General features: G+C 34.8%; 2 protein-coding genes across 5 annotated transcripts; both read left to right on the top strand.

Moving 5' to 3' along the window:
* Nucleotides 1-2,018: 2,018 nt before the first annotated feature.
* LOC114296786 (Transducin/WD40 repeat-like superfamily protein) lies at nt 2,019-5,433 on the top strand. Its single transcript, XM_028241111.2, has 2 exons — nt 2,019-2,275; nt 4,266-5,433. Exon 2 carries the CDS (start codon nt 4,348-4,350, stop codon nt 5,251-5,253), a length of 906 nt encoding a protein of 301 aa, XP_028096912.1. The 5' UTR covers nt 2,019-2,275; nt 4,266-4,347; the 3' UTR covers nt 5,254-5,433.
* A 3,929-nt stretch (nt 5,434-9,362) lies between these two features.
* LOC114296787 (E2F transcription factor-like E2FF) lies at nt 9,363-14,515 on the top strand. 4 transcript variants are annotated; one of them, XM_082867578.1, is made up of 11 exons: nt 9,363-10,473; nt 10,584-10,651; nt 11,189-11,241; nt 11,337-11,414; nt 11,518-11,571; nt 11,814-11,895; nt 12,085-12,152; nt 12,242-12,314; nt 12,427-12,488; nt 12,590-12,992; nt 14,137-14,515. In XM_082867578.1, exons 1-11 carry the CDS (start codon nt 10,385-10,387, stop codon nt 14,226-14,228), a joined length of 1,122 nt encoding a protein of 373 aa, XP_082723704.1. In that variant the 5' UTR covers nt 9,363-10,384; the 3' UTR covers nt 14,229-14,515. The 4 variants fall into 4 exon arrangements, with proteins under 4 accessions (XP_082723704.1, XP_082723706.1, XP_082723703.1 ...); XM_082867580.1 differs by having other exon boundaries at nt 14,101-14,515; XM_082867577.1 differs by having other exon boundaries at nt 12,415-12,488.

Below are 14,515 nucleotides of genomic sequence, written 5' to 3'. Positions count from 1 at the left end.
CTTTGGCTCAATATTGTATGACCGAGCTAACCGTTCTGAGTGTGGTGACCGAGCTAATCGCAGAGCTTTCTTGGACCGGGCTAACTTCTAGGCCCTTTTCCTCAGCCCTTCTTACTGTGGTCCACAGAATGGCCCATTACCCAGCTCGACCCAATTTACGCATAAATTACCCTCTTAAGTTCTATAAATTTTGTGTTTTATGATTCTCAATAAGACATCTTATAAGTTTCTATAGTTAAACATATGGCAATTGTGATTGTATATAATTGCATTTTTTCTCTTTTTATTAGGTGATTAAATCAAATGAGATAAGTAAGGATTCAAGGTATATGAATCCATCCTTCCAGTTATGTAATTTGATTCAAAGATTTTGAATTTCAGGTTTTAAAATAAATGAGAAAGGAGTTTGTAGATGTTTTTTTTTTTTCAAAATCTTAAGGTCTAAAAATTAACGGAATTAGTTACAGTTCAAATTGTAAATTCTACTAACATTCTATGGCGTTGTTTGGGGAAAAAAAGTTGAGGCTATTGTAGGGGAGCATCTATTTGCACACACTCAATCCTCTATTTGCACATCCTTCTTAATTCACACACCTAAAAAAATAAAAAATAAAATATTTACTCATTACACACACTTTTATTTCTATTATATCCCCCATAAACACAACTTTCTAACCCTCCCAATCCACACACCTTCCAGACCAGCGACCACCTCGCCGGCGGAGACGCAACACCATCGTTACCACCTCCCTTCCAGTCGCCATTCCCACCCCTTCCTCCATCCACCGGCGACACTACCGCGACGCCCACTCCATCACTTTGATCTCTCTCTCTCCCCCCCTCAGTTGCGAAAAGGGGGCTTTGGATGTTGATTCTTTCCAGATCTAGGTTCTCCTCTCTCTCTCTCTCTCTCTCTATGCAGAATTGAGGGTCGCAAAGGGGTGGAAGCTGCGGCGGCGGTGGTGTTGTGTCCCGAAGTGAAGGGTTGCAGGGGTGGTGGGGAGGGTGAGTGAGCGACGAACGATAGGGTGGGGTGGAGCTTCAATTCAAGAAGATGGAGGCTGGAGAGAGGCGACGGAAGGAGGAAGGAGATGACCAGAGGGGAAGGCACTGTGTTGGGTATTAGGGTTAGGGTTAGGTTTAGGGTTGGGGTTTTGGTTGGAGAAGAAAGGGATATTTTTGGTAATTTTATTTTAGGATAAAAATGTAATAAAAAAACAGAGCTGTTACAGGGCCCGAAATTCTCAAACTCGAATTTGCCCCGAATCCAAAACGACGTCGTTTTGGATTTTTTTTTTTTTTTTTCCCTCACTATTTTGTAGATGATGAAGAACAAGCAGAAGCAGACAAAGAAGAAGAAGAAAAAAAGAGAAGAGGAAGAGGAAGAAGAAGAATAAAAAACAACATCTTCATCAACACATCAACAACAACATCTTTATCAACACATCATCAACTAGAAAAGAAAAAAAAAATCAGATCAGATCAGATCCACTAGAAAAAAAAAATCAAAAATCAAAAATAAAAAATCAACCAAAAATCAACTACTCTCTCTCTCCTCTTCTCTTTACCTCTGTTGCCGCCGATTGACCACCACCTCCCCCTCTGCCGCCGCTGCCCCTCTCTCTCTCTCTTCTAAACGCCCACCGCACCACCTCTCTCCAAAACCTATCTCCTACCGCCTGAAATTTGGACTCTACCGACCTCTTCTGCATCATCGAAACCCTAGCTCTGGTCGGTCACCATCAGTTCTACGGCTTCCCTCCATCGATCGAAGGTTTCTCTACTTTCCAGATCTCTGGATCTCATCATCGCTCAACAATCCGAACCTGTCTCTCTCTCTCTCTCTCTTCTCTTATCTCCTCTCATTTCTCTCTCTCACCTCGCCTCTGTAACAAGTAAATGAAGAAAAAGAAGAAAAAAAAAACAAATTGAAACCCAAAACGAGCCAAATTCAAACCATTGATTTCGGGCCTTTAAACAATTTTTTAAAAAAAATATCATTAAATGTGTGAAGAGGAGGGGACTGGTGTGTGCAAATTGAGGCTCCCCTAGCCTCATATATGAAAATAGCCAAAGACAATTACCGTTTTACCCTTGACTATTTCAAGAAAACGTATACAGATTGCACCTATTCCACATCTCATTTCACGCCTCTGCCCTATCTCATCTCTTGCGTCTCTCACAACGGACCGAAGCGACACGAGTTAGCCTGACCGATCTCTCTCCGGCGGAGCTCTGCCTTCCACACAACGCGACCGGCGAAGAACTGCGACAGGTAAATCACCTGAACTGATTATACATCTGTTTGTAGCCTTTGCCGACTCGGTTATGTTGATTTTTCATTCCGATCTTCAAGATCTTGCTGTGTTTTGCCCCCTACTGATGGTCTTGTTTGGATATTTTTGGCGATCTGGTGATGATCTTTCTTTCCCCAAATTGTTTTCGCCGGCAACAAGTTTTTTTTTTTTTTTTTTTTTTTCCAGTTCAATGGCTGATAATAACCCAGAAACTTGATCTGTCTTTCCCCAAAGTGATCTTACTATGCTAGTTTTAGTTATATATATATAAAGATGAACTTAGGGGTTGCAAAGGAAAGAGCCATCGCCACCCCTGTGATTTGAAAAAAAAAATCTTACTATATCTGTGACGGCTTTAGAAATATTAATCATGACAGTCATTCAAAAACTTGATTAGAATTCATGCAAAAGAAATCATATTCGTCAATATTTATCTTTCAATTTTAATGAATTTTTAGATTTAAACTTCTTTAATCTCAAAAAAACAAGAATTTTAATATATTGATACTATTATTCGAACCAAAAATATATTAATTAGATGCATGAAATTTTGCAGTTGCTCTCTACAAGCCATGTGACTTACACATAAAATATATTTGGTGCAAATTCTTTAAAGCTAAATGGTTATAATTATAAAATAAAAGCCAAAAATATAGTTCTGTTTGGTTTTGTTTTAGAATTATGATTTGAGCGTGGAGTTGAGATTTAAGCGTGGAGTTGTGAGTTGAGTTTTGAAAAGAAAAAAATTGCTTGGTTATGAGTTTTGAAAAGAATTTTTAGATTTTGAATTTTGAAAAGAGTTTTGAGTTTTTGAATTTTGAGTTGTACTTTGAAATTTTTTGGATTTATTTTTTTAAACATTTAAAAATGTTTAAGAAAAATTTATTTTATTTATTTTAAATATATAGTTTTTATTTAAATATTTTATTTTTTTTTAAAATATTTTAAACACAATACACAACTCCACACTCAAATAAATAATGTTTTGGTTAAGTGGTTTCTTTCAGACCTGAGATTTTTAAAGTTTCGGTTGTGTCTGTTGATCTAATTGTGGATTTATTGGTCTGATTTTACTAATCGTTGGTTATAGAAATGAAAATGATAGATTCAATTTGTGTTCATATGGTTATTTATCCAAAAAAAAAAAAAATTGTGTTCATATATGGTTGTTTTCTGATCTGGATGTTGTATTTGCTATGTTAAAATCCTAAGTTTTCATTAATAAAGCTTGTAATGTACGCTTTTACAATGCATCCTAACGAGTCTTTATCTTTTGAAAGTTTTGCATGATGGTATCATTATCAATGCGATAAAAAATGTATTTTCTTTCTCTATACATATAACATTTATCAATTTATCAATATAGTTTGTGTAAATCTCAAATCACAAATTTAATAATCCCATAAATCATATAAATGATGCAATTTTAGCCGATTCAACCACGTAAGTCCAAATCACAGATTCAACACAATTCACAAATCATAGTTTCAATAATCACACAATCACGTAGCGTAGATTCAACACAGCCTTCAAACCAGTTAGGTCTCCCAACTTTTGGTATTAAAGTAGATGATGAATACCAGGATATAAGTTGAGGTGGTGAATGCAAAAGCTAGTTACATGCCCTCAGAAGGATGTGTGTTTTTTTTAAGAGGCTAGTGTTTGTCAGACAAGGGATTAATTGTTTACTGAGTGATTTCTTCTGTGAGAACAATAACTGGTTGGATCATGTTGATTCTCAACATGCAATATAAGATTCTTACATGTCCAAATTCCATATTTCTATATTGTTAGGATTTGTTTTTTTATTTATTGAAAAATAATTTTCTGGCATTGTAAGAGTGTATTTTGCTTATTATTTAGAGTTGCTTGTGTTTTGAAGAATGAGTTCACCAAATTACTGTTGTGTTTCAACAATTAGTGGCCATTTGTTTAATGATTTAATTTGAGTCTGATCACAAATTGTAGCTTGGGAGGTACTATATAACGGCAAACTAGTAAGTAAAGGAAGGTTAAAAGCGGAATCACTGTGATAAAAAATAAAGGAAAGATGCCGGCTCAGAAGATTGAAACAGGTCACAATGACACAGTTCATGATGTATCCATGGATTACTATGGAAAGCGTGTAGCAACCGGTTCATCCGATACCACTATCAAAATAATTGGTGTAAGCAACAACTCTACTTCACAGCACCTTGCAACACTGACTGGACATCAAGGCCCAGTTTGGCAGGTTGCTTGGGCTCATCCCAAATTTGGATCAATCCTCGCTTCCTGTTCTTATGATGGTAGAGTAATAATTTGGAAGGAAGGTAATCAGAATGAGTGGACACAGGCTCATGTTTTCACCGAACATAAATCATCTGTCAATTCAATTGCTTGGGCACCTCACGAACTTGGCCTCTGCTTAGCTTGTGGATCTTCTGATGGGAATATCTCAGTCTTCACTGCCAGATCCGATGGTGGTTGGGATACCACCAGGATAGACCAAGCCCACCCTCTTGGAGTGACCTCAGTTTCATGGGCCCCTTCTATGGCTCCTGGTGCTCTAGTTGGATCTGGCATACTCGATCCTGTTCAGAAGCTGGCTTCTGGTGGCTGTGATAATACTGTAAAGGTGTGGAAGCTATATAATGGAAATTGGAAGATGGACTGCTTCCCTGCGTTGCAGATGCACGCTGATTGGGTGAGGGATGTGGCTTGGGCACCCAACTTGGGCCTTCCAAAGTCTACTATTGCAAGTGCTTCGCAGGATGGTACAGTTGTCATATGGACTGTGGCAAAAGAAGGTGATCAATGGGAAGGTAAAGTTTTGAAGGACTTTAAGACCCCTGTTTGGAGGGTCTCATGGTCCTTGACGGGAAACTTGTTGGCTGTGGCTGCTGGGGACAACAACGTCACATTGTGGAAAGAAGCAGTTGATGGGGAGTGGCAACAGGTGACCACAGTCGATTAATACTAATAGATTTCAGTTTTGTTTTTGTTTCTATTGTTGTTCCTGTCTTTTGGCAGTGTTAAGAACTAGTTTGCTAGTATTCTCATTACAATTTTCATTCTGCTTTTGCTTTCAGATACTTTTGTTTGTATGGGTTAATGTGATGATTGATTTATTAAATTTAGAAATGAGATTTCACTACTTCTCTTGTTTGAGGCATCCTGAAGTTCAGGTTGTTTGCTTGAATTGAAACAAAGTTGTTTATGTTGTTTTGGGGAGGTGAAGCAAAATGAAGTGGCTATAAAGCTTCTATGGTTTCTCTACCAGTGATGGAGCTGCCAAAAATATTTGTTCCAAATCAGACAACAACCTCTTGGATTTCTTCATCCTTTTTTTGGGGGGTTTAAATTTACCCGTAAAGGTAACATTTTGAGGCTTTTTTGTTGGGTAGCCTGAACCCACTTGGACGAATTAAGTGGCCTGTTTAAGTCATTTACACTTACGCCTCTTAGGAGCCCATTTGAGCTACCCAACACTTCACTAATTCGTTTTTCACTCATCGCTGATTTTTGTAATGATGGCACACACATGCTTCTCTTGAGACCTGGTCTCCTCTCAGCCAAATTTAGAGTTCCCACCTCTGCACCTGTTTGGTTCACTATTGAGACAGATGCAGAGTAGCAATTATGCCCATCTACTGTCCCCTCCTTTCTATCCATGATCCTTTTGCCGATTGCCATGTCACCATAATCCTCCACCTCAGCTTCCATGTCTTCCACGTCATCATCTTCATTGTTGTTCCCATGGCAGTTTGCCGAGCTCTGGGCATCCCTACCCTTGTAGCTTTGTTCTGGGTTACTCTCCTCAACTACTCAAATTGGGTAGATGCTACTTTTGCTTTCCAAAATTGCTATTTTATCAATTCGTTAAAGGTGAGTTGTGCAAATTCTGATCTTACCACACTTCAGAGACTCCATTTTTGATGTCATCTCATCAATCTCTACTACTTCACCCCACAACATAAATCTTGAGGTGGTTCTTCATAAAGCCCATTTTGAAAGATCACATAATGGGCTAGTTATTATCAAGTCTAGATCCATAGGATTTGGGGACAACCCAAATTATGGGTTGGACTTAATCAGCCCAATGGAGTGATTACTGTATCTCTTCCAGAAGCCCAGGAAGATTATGTTTGTGAGACGACATCACAGAGAAGCTGCACTGATGATGATCAAGAGGAGCATGAAGGAAATAGGGGAAGATCTAGAAGAATGCAAAGAAGGGACCACCCTTTAGCAATGGTTTTCAAAGGTGAGCATTAGTTTGTGTATCAGCTGCTGCAGTTTCAGCTTTAGTATCAGTCAGCAGCAGCTTAAGCAAACAGAGGAAACTACGGGAAGAAGCTCAGGCTACAATCCAAGTTGGGAAGGCTCTGGGGGTGGAGATGAGAGGAAAGGAAGGGGAAATTATTGAAAAAATAATCCAGATGGAGAATGATGATGCTGAAAAACCAAGTGCAAATGGGGGACAAGATAGGTGTTTAATTTAGCATCTTTGGGAGTTGAAGGTGAAATGTTGGTTTTTATGAAAGATTATGTCATGGTATGTGAGAGGGTTAGGAAGGGTGGAAAAAAAACAGAATCAAGGAGATACTGAGAGTGAAGAAAACTGATATGGTTTTGTTACAAGAACCAAAAGATCAAACACTACGGAAGACTTTGTTAGGTCTATATGTCTTATTACCTGATGAAGTTTATGGCTGTAGATGCTAGAGGAAGTGCAGGTGGGCTGCTATGTATTTGTCAGCCAGAAGTATTTGTCTTGAAAGATTGTTGCTGCTCCAAAAACTTCATCTTACTTACAGGTACTATTCATTTAAGTATTGAATGTGTGATTGGAAATGTATATGCCCCAAATGAAGATATGAATAGAAGGAGGGTTTGGGGTGTGTTAAATAACCTAAAGAGTGCCATGGTGTTTAGGAGGTGATTTTAATGAAATCAAAACAATAGATGAAAGAAAAGGATGTCTCGGAAGGGATAGAGGAATGGCTGAGTTTGGTAATTTCATTAGCAACCTTGAAATGATAGATATTCCAATGTTGGGAAGACAATATACAAGGGGTAATTCTCAGAACTGGAGCAGGTTAGACGGATTTAGGAATGGCAATGGGGGGCAATGAGGTGGATATTAATTCCCCATCCCCATTCCCCTATAATAAATTTTTCCCATTCCCCATTCCCCATTCTCCATGGGTACCACCCTCCCCATTTTTTAATGGGTATGGATTTTCCCCAACCCACTTTAATCCCCATTTTTATTTTTTATATTTAATGTTAACAACCACTTTTTTTTTTTTTTTTTTTTTAAGGTTCACAACAAAAACTAAATATACCTTCAATCTTTTTTCTTTCTTTTTAAATATATTTAATGTTAACAATTTTTTTTTATTATTTTTTATTTTTTATTTTTTATTTTTTTTTAACAAAAAAAATATATTTAGCTTTGGTAAAAAAAAAATTTATATATTGGATGAGTTACCTACTCTTTAAAATATATATATTTAAATTATAACCAAAACTAAATATATATTTAATTTTTTTTTTTTTAAAGATTCACAACCAAAACTAAATATATAAATTATAACAAAGTCAAAACCTTTAGCTCTTCCAACCATGTAGTTCCATGTATAATTGATAACCATCAATTAATTACCTTAAATATTGCAGCGATATGGCAAACGATTGGAAGTTGTTTTCTTTTCAGAATTTAAATTTTTTTTTTTTTAAAAAAAGTATAAATGGAAATAAAGTTTCCACACATGGAGTATATAACAAAGTCAGAACCTTTATAAAAAAGTCAGAACCTTTAAATTTATATAACAAAGTCAGAACCTTTATAAAAAAAAATTAAATATATATTTAGCTTTGGTAAAAAAAAAGAAAAAAAAAATTAAATATATATTTAGTTTTGGTTGTGAATCTTAAAAAAAAAAAATGGTTGTGAACCTTAAAAAAAATTAAAAAAAGGAAAAAAATTAAATGTATATTTAGCTTTTGTTGTGAATCTTAAAAATTAAAAAAAAATGGTTGTGAACCTTAAAAATAAAATAAAAAAAGATTGGACGTATATTTAGCTTTGGTTGTGGATCTTAAAAAAAAAAAAAAAAAAAATTGGTTGTGAACCTGAAAAAATAAATAAATAAAAAAAAGAAAAAAGATTGAATGTATATTTAGTTTTAGTTGTGAATCTTAAAAAAAAAAAAAAAACATATGGGGAAATTAGTGGGTACCCATCCCCAACCCATCCCCTGTGGATATTTAAAGAATATCACCTACCCTACCCAATGGATAAGAAAAAAAGGAGAAAACCCATGTATTTGGGTTGTGTCTCCATGGATACCCACAGGGTAGGTTATCCATTGCCATCCCTAAACGGATTTCTAGTGAACCTTGAATGGCTAGAGTGGTCTAGATTTAAAGTATGGGGATTGCCTAGATTTTTCTCAGATCATAGCCCAACTGTTTTGATGGAAGACGAGAGAAATTGGGATCCCAAGCCCTTTAGATTTATAAATGCTTGGGCATTGCATCCTACCATTGCACCTGCCTTTCCATTGACTATACTGAGCAAATGACTTATGAAAAGACAACCACAAATTCACTTTCTCCACCCGTCGTCAAAGCTTTTTTTTTTTTTTTTTTGGTGCAGTAGATAGTCCCACTCCACATGATCACACGTGTTTTCACAATATGTTACGGTGACAATTATCCATTTTTGTTAATAGATGTTGATTCATGAATCGTAGTAGGCGTATTAACAGAAGATGCCACTGCGTATTAACAAAATATGCCACTGTGATCTGAATAGCTTAGCTCCAAATGCCAGTTTTGAGCTTTCGGCTGTATTTATTCTAATTCTATTTTTATTTAAATTTAAATTTTCAAATCAAATCAATTTTTTGCAAATGCTTGTTTAGCAAGGAGTTTGTGATCTAAATATAACCTAAAAAATTACTAACATTTCAAGACTTGGTTGGATAGTGTGAATCCTCTTAGAGGAATTCACAAATCTTAATTTAATTACAATATATATTTTGTTAATGTGGACATACTTTAAAATTCAATTAGCAAATCAACTCAATTGTTTTTCTCTTTGTTTTTCAAACGGCATTCCCTAAAATTACCTCTCCCATAACTCCCTTGTTCAATCTGAAAACATATTTGATCTCAATGTAAGAGAAATGTTTATTTGGTATTGATTTCGTTTTTTTTTTTTTTTTTTTTGTATTTTTAGAAACAAAGTAGTGTTTTGGGAAGTTGGTAAAAATTTGACTTTTTAATTTTTTGGTGACTTTTTTTAGCAAAAAGCTGAGTTGTTTTAGGTAAAAAAGCTGACTTTTTTTACTAAAAAAACTAAAAAGCCAAAAAAACTAACTTTTTTATCATTGTTTCCAAAAGACCCCAAAATAAAAGTTTCGAACTTTATTACTCCTTTCTTTTATGTGAAACAACTTTCCCAATTTAAAAACAGCTTATCTTTAGATTTTTTTTTTTTTCTTAAAATTAATTTTTGAAACAATATTCACTCTATTTGGTCTTCATTTTCAGAAAATTCTACTTTTTCATTTTTCGTATTTTATTTTTTTGTTTTCACTAAATTTTTTTAATATTTCCATAATTTTTTTTTAACTTTTAGATACACCTAACATAAATACACTTAAAAAGTATAATATTTGTAATTTTTTTAAAAAAATTCACTAAATATCAAAAATATAAAAATTCAGTATAATTTTCATATTTTTGTGAATTTATTAATTTTTAAAAATATTTTTCATAAATATTTTATAATTTAAATATATCTAAGTAAGGTATATTTAAAAAAGTAAAAAATTACTTAAAATATTTACTAAAAATAAAAAAAAAGATACAAAAAATAAAAAACTCAATTATCAAAAAATTAATTGAAAAAATTAAAATCAACCATTTACAATATCTTGCCTCGCGTTCATAACAATTTTAAATTTCCGCGTCTCTCGTTCATGTAAATCTCCATAAACCCTTTTGAATTTCCCTCTCCTTCTTAAAAGTCCTCTCTCTCTCTCTCTCTCTCTCTCTCAAACTCTGTTTGGATTGTCAAAGCTAGTTGAGGAATGTCGTCTGTGGCTCATCGAGAATCCGAGTCTAAGAACCCATACTACTACAGCCGCAAAGAGAAATCTCTCGGCCTCTTATGCTCCAAGTAATCTCTCTCTCTCTCTCTCTCTCTCTCTCTCTCTCTCTCTCTAGATCTATATCTATATATTTCTTGGTGGATCTGGGTGGTTTTGTAACATAATGATTTTTGTTCAGTTTTCTTAACTTTTATAATCAAGATGGCGTGGACTCGATTGGATTGGATGATGCTGCAAATCGATTAGGTCTGGAACTAGTCTTATAATCTCAATAGATTTATTGGTGGGTTAATTTCACTTTAAACTATCATCATTGTTTCTATTTCGTCTATTAGTTCCTAAAAATTTTAATTTCTGTTTATGTGGTCTAATTAAAGATACAAATCAATAATCATTGCAATCTAATTTAATGGGAAAAATATTATTTCAAATTTTGAATATACCAAAAAAAAAAAAAAACCACATTTTCTTACGATTTTGACAAAAATACACAATCAATTTAATGGGTTTTTGGTTGTATCATTTAAATTGTTTAAATTTAAGACTATCTTTTTGCCCGTCAAATAAGGCTTTAATGGGTACTTTTTTATATACTTGTCTTTAATTGAATAACATGAATAGAAATCAGATATTTCAGAGAAATAATTAATAATATAGAGGTGAAATAGAGGAAATGGTGATAGTTTGGGGAATACAAGTGAGATTAACTTCTTTTTATTTTTTTAATGTTATTCTGAAGTTTTGCTTATGCATAGTGTTTATTGAATCTAATTGAATTTGCAGGTGTTGAGCGGAGGCGAATTTATGATATTGTTAACATATTAGAAAGTGTTGGTGTATGATCTTGTGCACTTCTTTCTCTTCTGATTCGGATTCTTTTTCTTATAGAGCTGAATTTTCTTAACACATCTGGGTTCGTTAATTTTCCAAGGTATTATCAAGAAAAGCGAAGAATCAATATTTTTGGAAAGGTTTTAGTGCAATCCCACGGGCTTTAGATGAGCTTAAGGTAGTCAAAATTTTGGGTTTTTAGTTTTGTATCAGTAACCAATAAATTGGGAGTGAAAATTTCTGATTTTTTTAATTTTTGATTATTTTGATTTGCTTACTAGGAAGAAGCATTGAGAGAGAACTTCTCCACCTCAGGTGTCTTTCATTCTGCCAATGTATGTTAGCAAGGGTCTTACATAATATATTTTTTATTTATCCTCTGTTTGGCTGCCAAGAAAATATGAGGAAAATGTACGAAAATCAAATGTTCTGAATGCTTTTATTTATGTTGTTTCCTTTTGGGATGATAAGAATTAGTATTGAATCACTCTCTCTGTACACATCTTCTTAGCAATCAAATGGATTTTTATGCGTCTCTTGTTGTTCTCTAATGGTAAATATGAGCTTCTTTCAATAGGTTTCAAGTTTAAACCATTGTGGAGGGCCTTCAAATTCTAAAACTGTTAGGAAAGACAAGCCTTCTGTATCAAATAAAGTTGGTAAATTCTCGTTCTCTTGTGTTCTTTGTTTGTTTCTATAAATTAGATTACTTGCTTCTTAGAAAATATCATAATCTATCTTTAATCTTATCTGTCTTTTATTACTCAAATTTGAGGGATCACAGAGCAAACTAAGGTTATCATTTTCATTTACACAAGCATACTAGGATTTAGTTTTTGTTTGTACAGACAACAGGAAGGAGAAATCTCTGGGTCTTCTTACAAAGAATTTTGTCAAGCTTTTCATTTGTTCCCACGTAAGCTACATATATGTACATTATTTATCCATTAACAAACTAGTTTACTTTCTTGCATTTATTTTATCTGTTTCAGTTCTTTCTTTTAGGAGGATTTGATCTCTTTAGATAATGCAGCAACAGCATTGCTTGGTGACATTCACGATCCAACAGCTATGAGAAGTAATTGAATTTTTTGTCATCTTTATGCTTTGATATTTATAAATTATATATAGTGAAGATGGGAGAAAAACTTTTGTTATTTTGGCTTTATCTATGTAAGATAATTCTGCAGCAAAAGTAAGGCGCCTCTATGATATTGCAAATGTCTTTTCATCCATGAATCTCATTGAAAAGGTAAATTACATTTTAAAATTTTATTGATTAGTAAGTGCAAATAAGCATAAGGGGGAAAAAAATCCTCAATCCTTTTCTCATTAGATCTATGTGATTTTCAGACTCAGCACCCAGAGAGCAGGAAACCGGCATTTAGGTGGTTGGGGATAAATGGAAGTTCCAAGAATGGACCTACTTCTTTGGAATTTAACGATTCTAAAAGAAGAGTGTTTGGAGCTGAGATCACAAACACTCTTTCTAAAAAATCTAAGTCCGAATCTTCAATTGATTGCAACTCAAATGAGAAGGCAGATATGCCAATGCTTATGAAACACAACAATTCGAAAGATACACATGACAGGAGCTCAATGGAGCAGCAAGGAAGATATTCATCCAAGGGTTTTGTATTTGGCCCTTTCACTCCAGCCAGTGTGCCCAAAGTGGGAGATTCAGGAAACAAAAATGAAAGACGAGTTAAAGACTTGGAAGACTTGGCTTCTTATCGTCCTCAGTATCACAACCAAGGTACCTTTTACTACTACATTATGAGTACCCCTTATCACTTTTCTGGGTCATACATACCTAGCATATAGTGCAGTACTGTGCACTACTGCAAATTGTTGCGGCATTTCATTGGGATGATAAAGTATGAACATATCAGATTTTTCTTGTTCAACTTTTCTGTCACTATGCCAAAATTGGGCTTTAGTGGCGGTTTTACCGCCGTTACAGGATGTAAAACCGCTGTTAAAGCCTTTAATGGCGGTAATTTAGAACTGCCGTTTATACTCGCGTCGGAAAAGGTACAACCGTCGTAAAAGGGTAAATTACCGTTGTTAAAAGTCGATAAAAAACGGCAGTAATATAGGACAAAAAACGGCGGTTCTTTACGCCGTAAATAGGTTCAAATTTTTAAAAAAGTAATTCTTTCTTCTTGCACCCCTCAAGTCTCGAATCCTTGACCTCTAATCCACGCACGCCAACCACTCCACCACAGCCACTCTATATGAAATATATTCCCTAAATAAATATTTAAACATTACTTTTTCTTTATTGTAGATAGTCATGTTCAACCTCTGGCCGTGCGTGGTCACCACTTGCCGGAGTTCTGCTGGCAAAGACCGCCGTCATTAACGGCGGTAATGAGAGGGCTTTAGCGGCGGTTTCATTACCGCCGTTAAGAGAGAGCTTTAGTGGTAGTTTTTTTTAACGGCGGTTTCATTACTGCAGTTAAAGATACTTTAGCAGCAATTTTTTTAACGGCGGTAACGAAAATTGCCGTTAAAAAACCGCCGTTAATACCCTGTTTTGGCGTAGTGTGTTATGAAAATTACTTCAAGTCGTGAGTTGATCATTGACAATGTTGTTGGCTATCAAATATTCAATGATCTTTACTTGGTGATCCACAACCTCAAAATTCAGGAAAAAGGTATATATGTTTGTGATGATCTTTTTCAAATCAGCATGCGTGTTCCTCCGTCTACGAACCAATAAGGATTTGGAAGTTAATGTTTCAAATTGTTTCTATGTACAATGTTTTGGGGCTTGATATCCTTCTTCATATAATGTTTTTGGACCATGAATCATGTATAAACTGCTGTGCTTTCATTTGGATTTACATCTCATGTCACAGTTAAATGATAGAAGATGGGTTTTGTTGGTGTGGCAGCTTTAAGCGACCTTTTTGCTCATTATGTTGCGGCATGGAAGTCCTGGAATGTCGAAGTTGATGAGAAGAAACAAACGCAAGAAGTATCTTGATCCCACTTATTCTGACTTTAGAGATAAATCAAGTGCAAGTTCAACAGAGAATGCTATATTATGTTTCTCTTTCTTGACAATGAGTTTTAAACCTTATGTTGGATGCATTTTCTTGATGCACCAACCAGAATAGCCAGCACCCGTTTATTTACTCCTGACATTATAGCATTGATGGTTTTAGTTTCTCCAATTTACGGTTGTAAATTGCAGTTTCTTAGCTTGGATTTGATGAACATGCAAGGCCTTGATGACATGTTTATAGAAAAAGTTTATTAGCATTTCCAGCA

This window comes from Camellia sinensis, chromosome 4 (genome assembly GCF_055761805.1).
Source record: "Camellia sinensis isolate YWXY chromosome 4, ASM5576180v1, whole genome shotgun sequence".
NCBI lineage: Eukaryota > Viridiplantae > Streptophyta > Magnoliopsida > Ericales > Theaceae > Camellia > Camellia sinensis.
The sequence above is the reverse complement of the archived record's forward strand: the minus strand, read 5'-3'. Positions and strand labels throughout refer to the sequence as shown.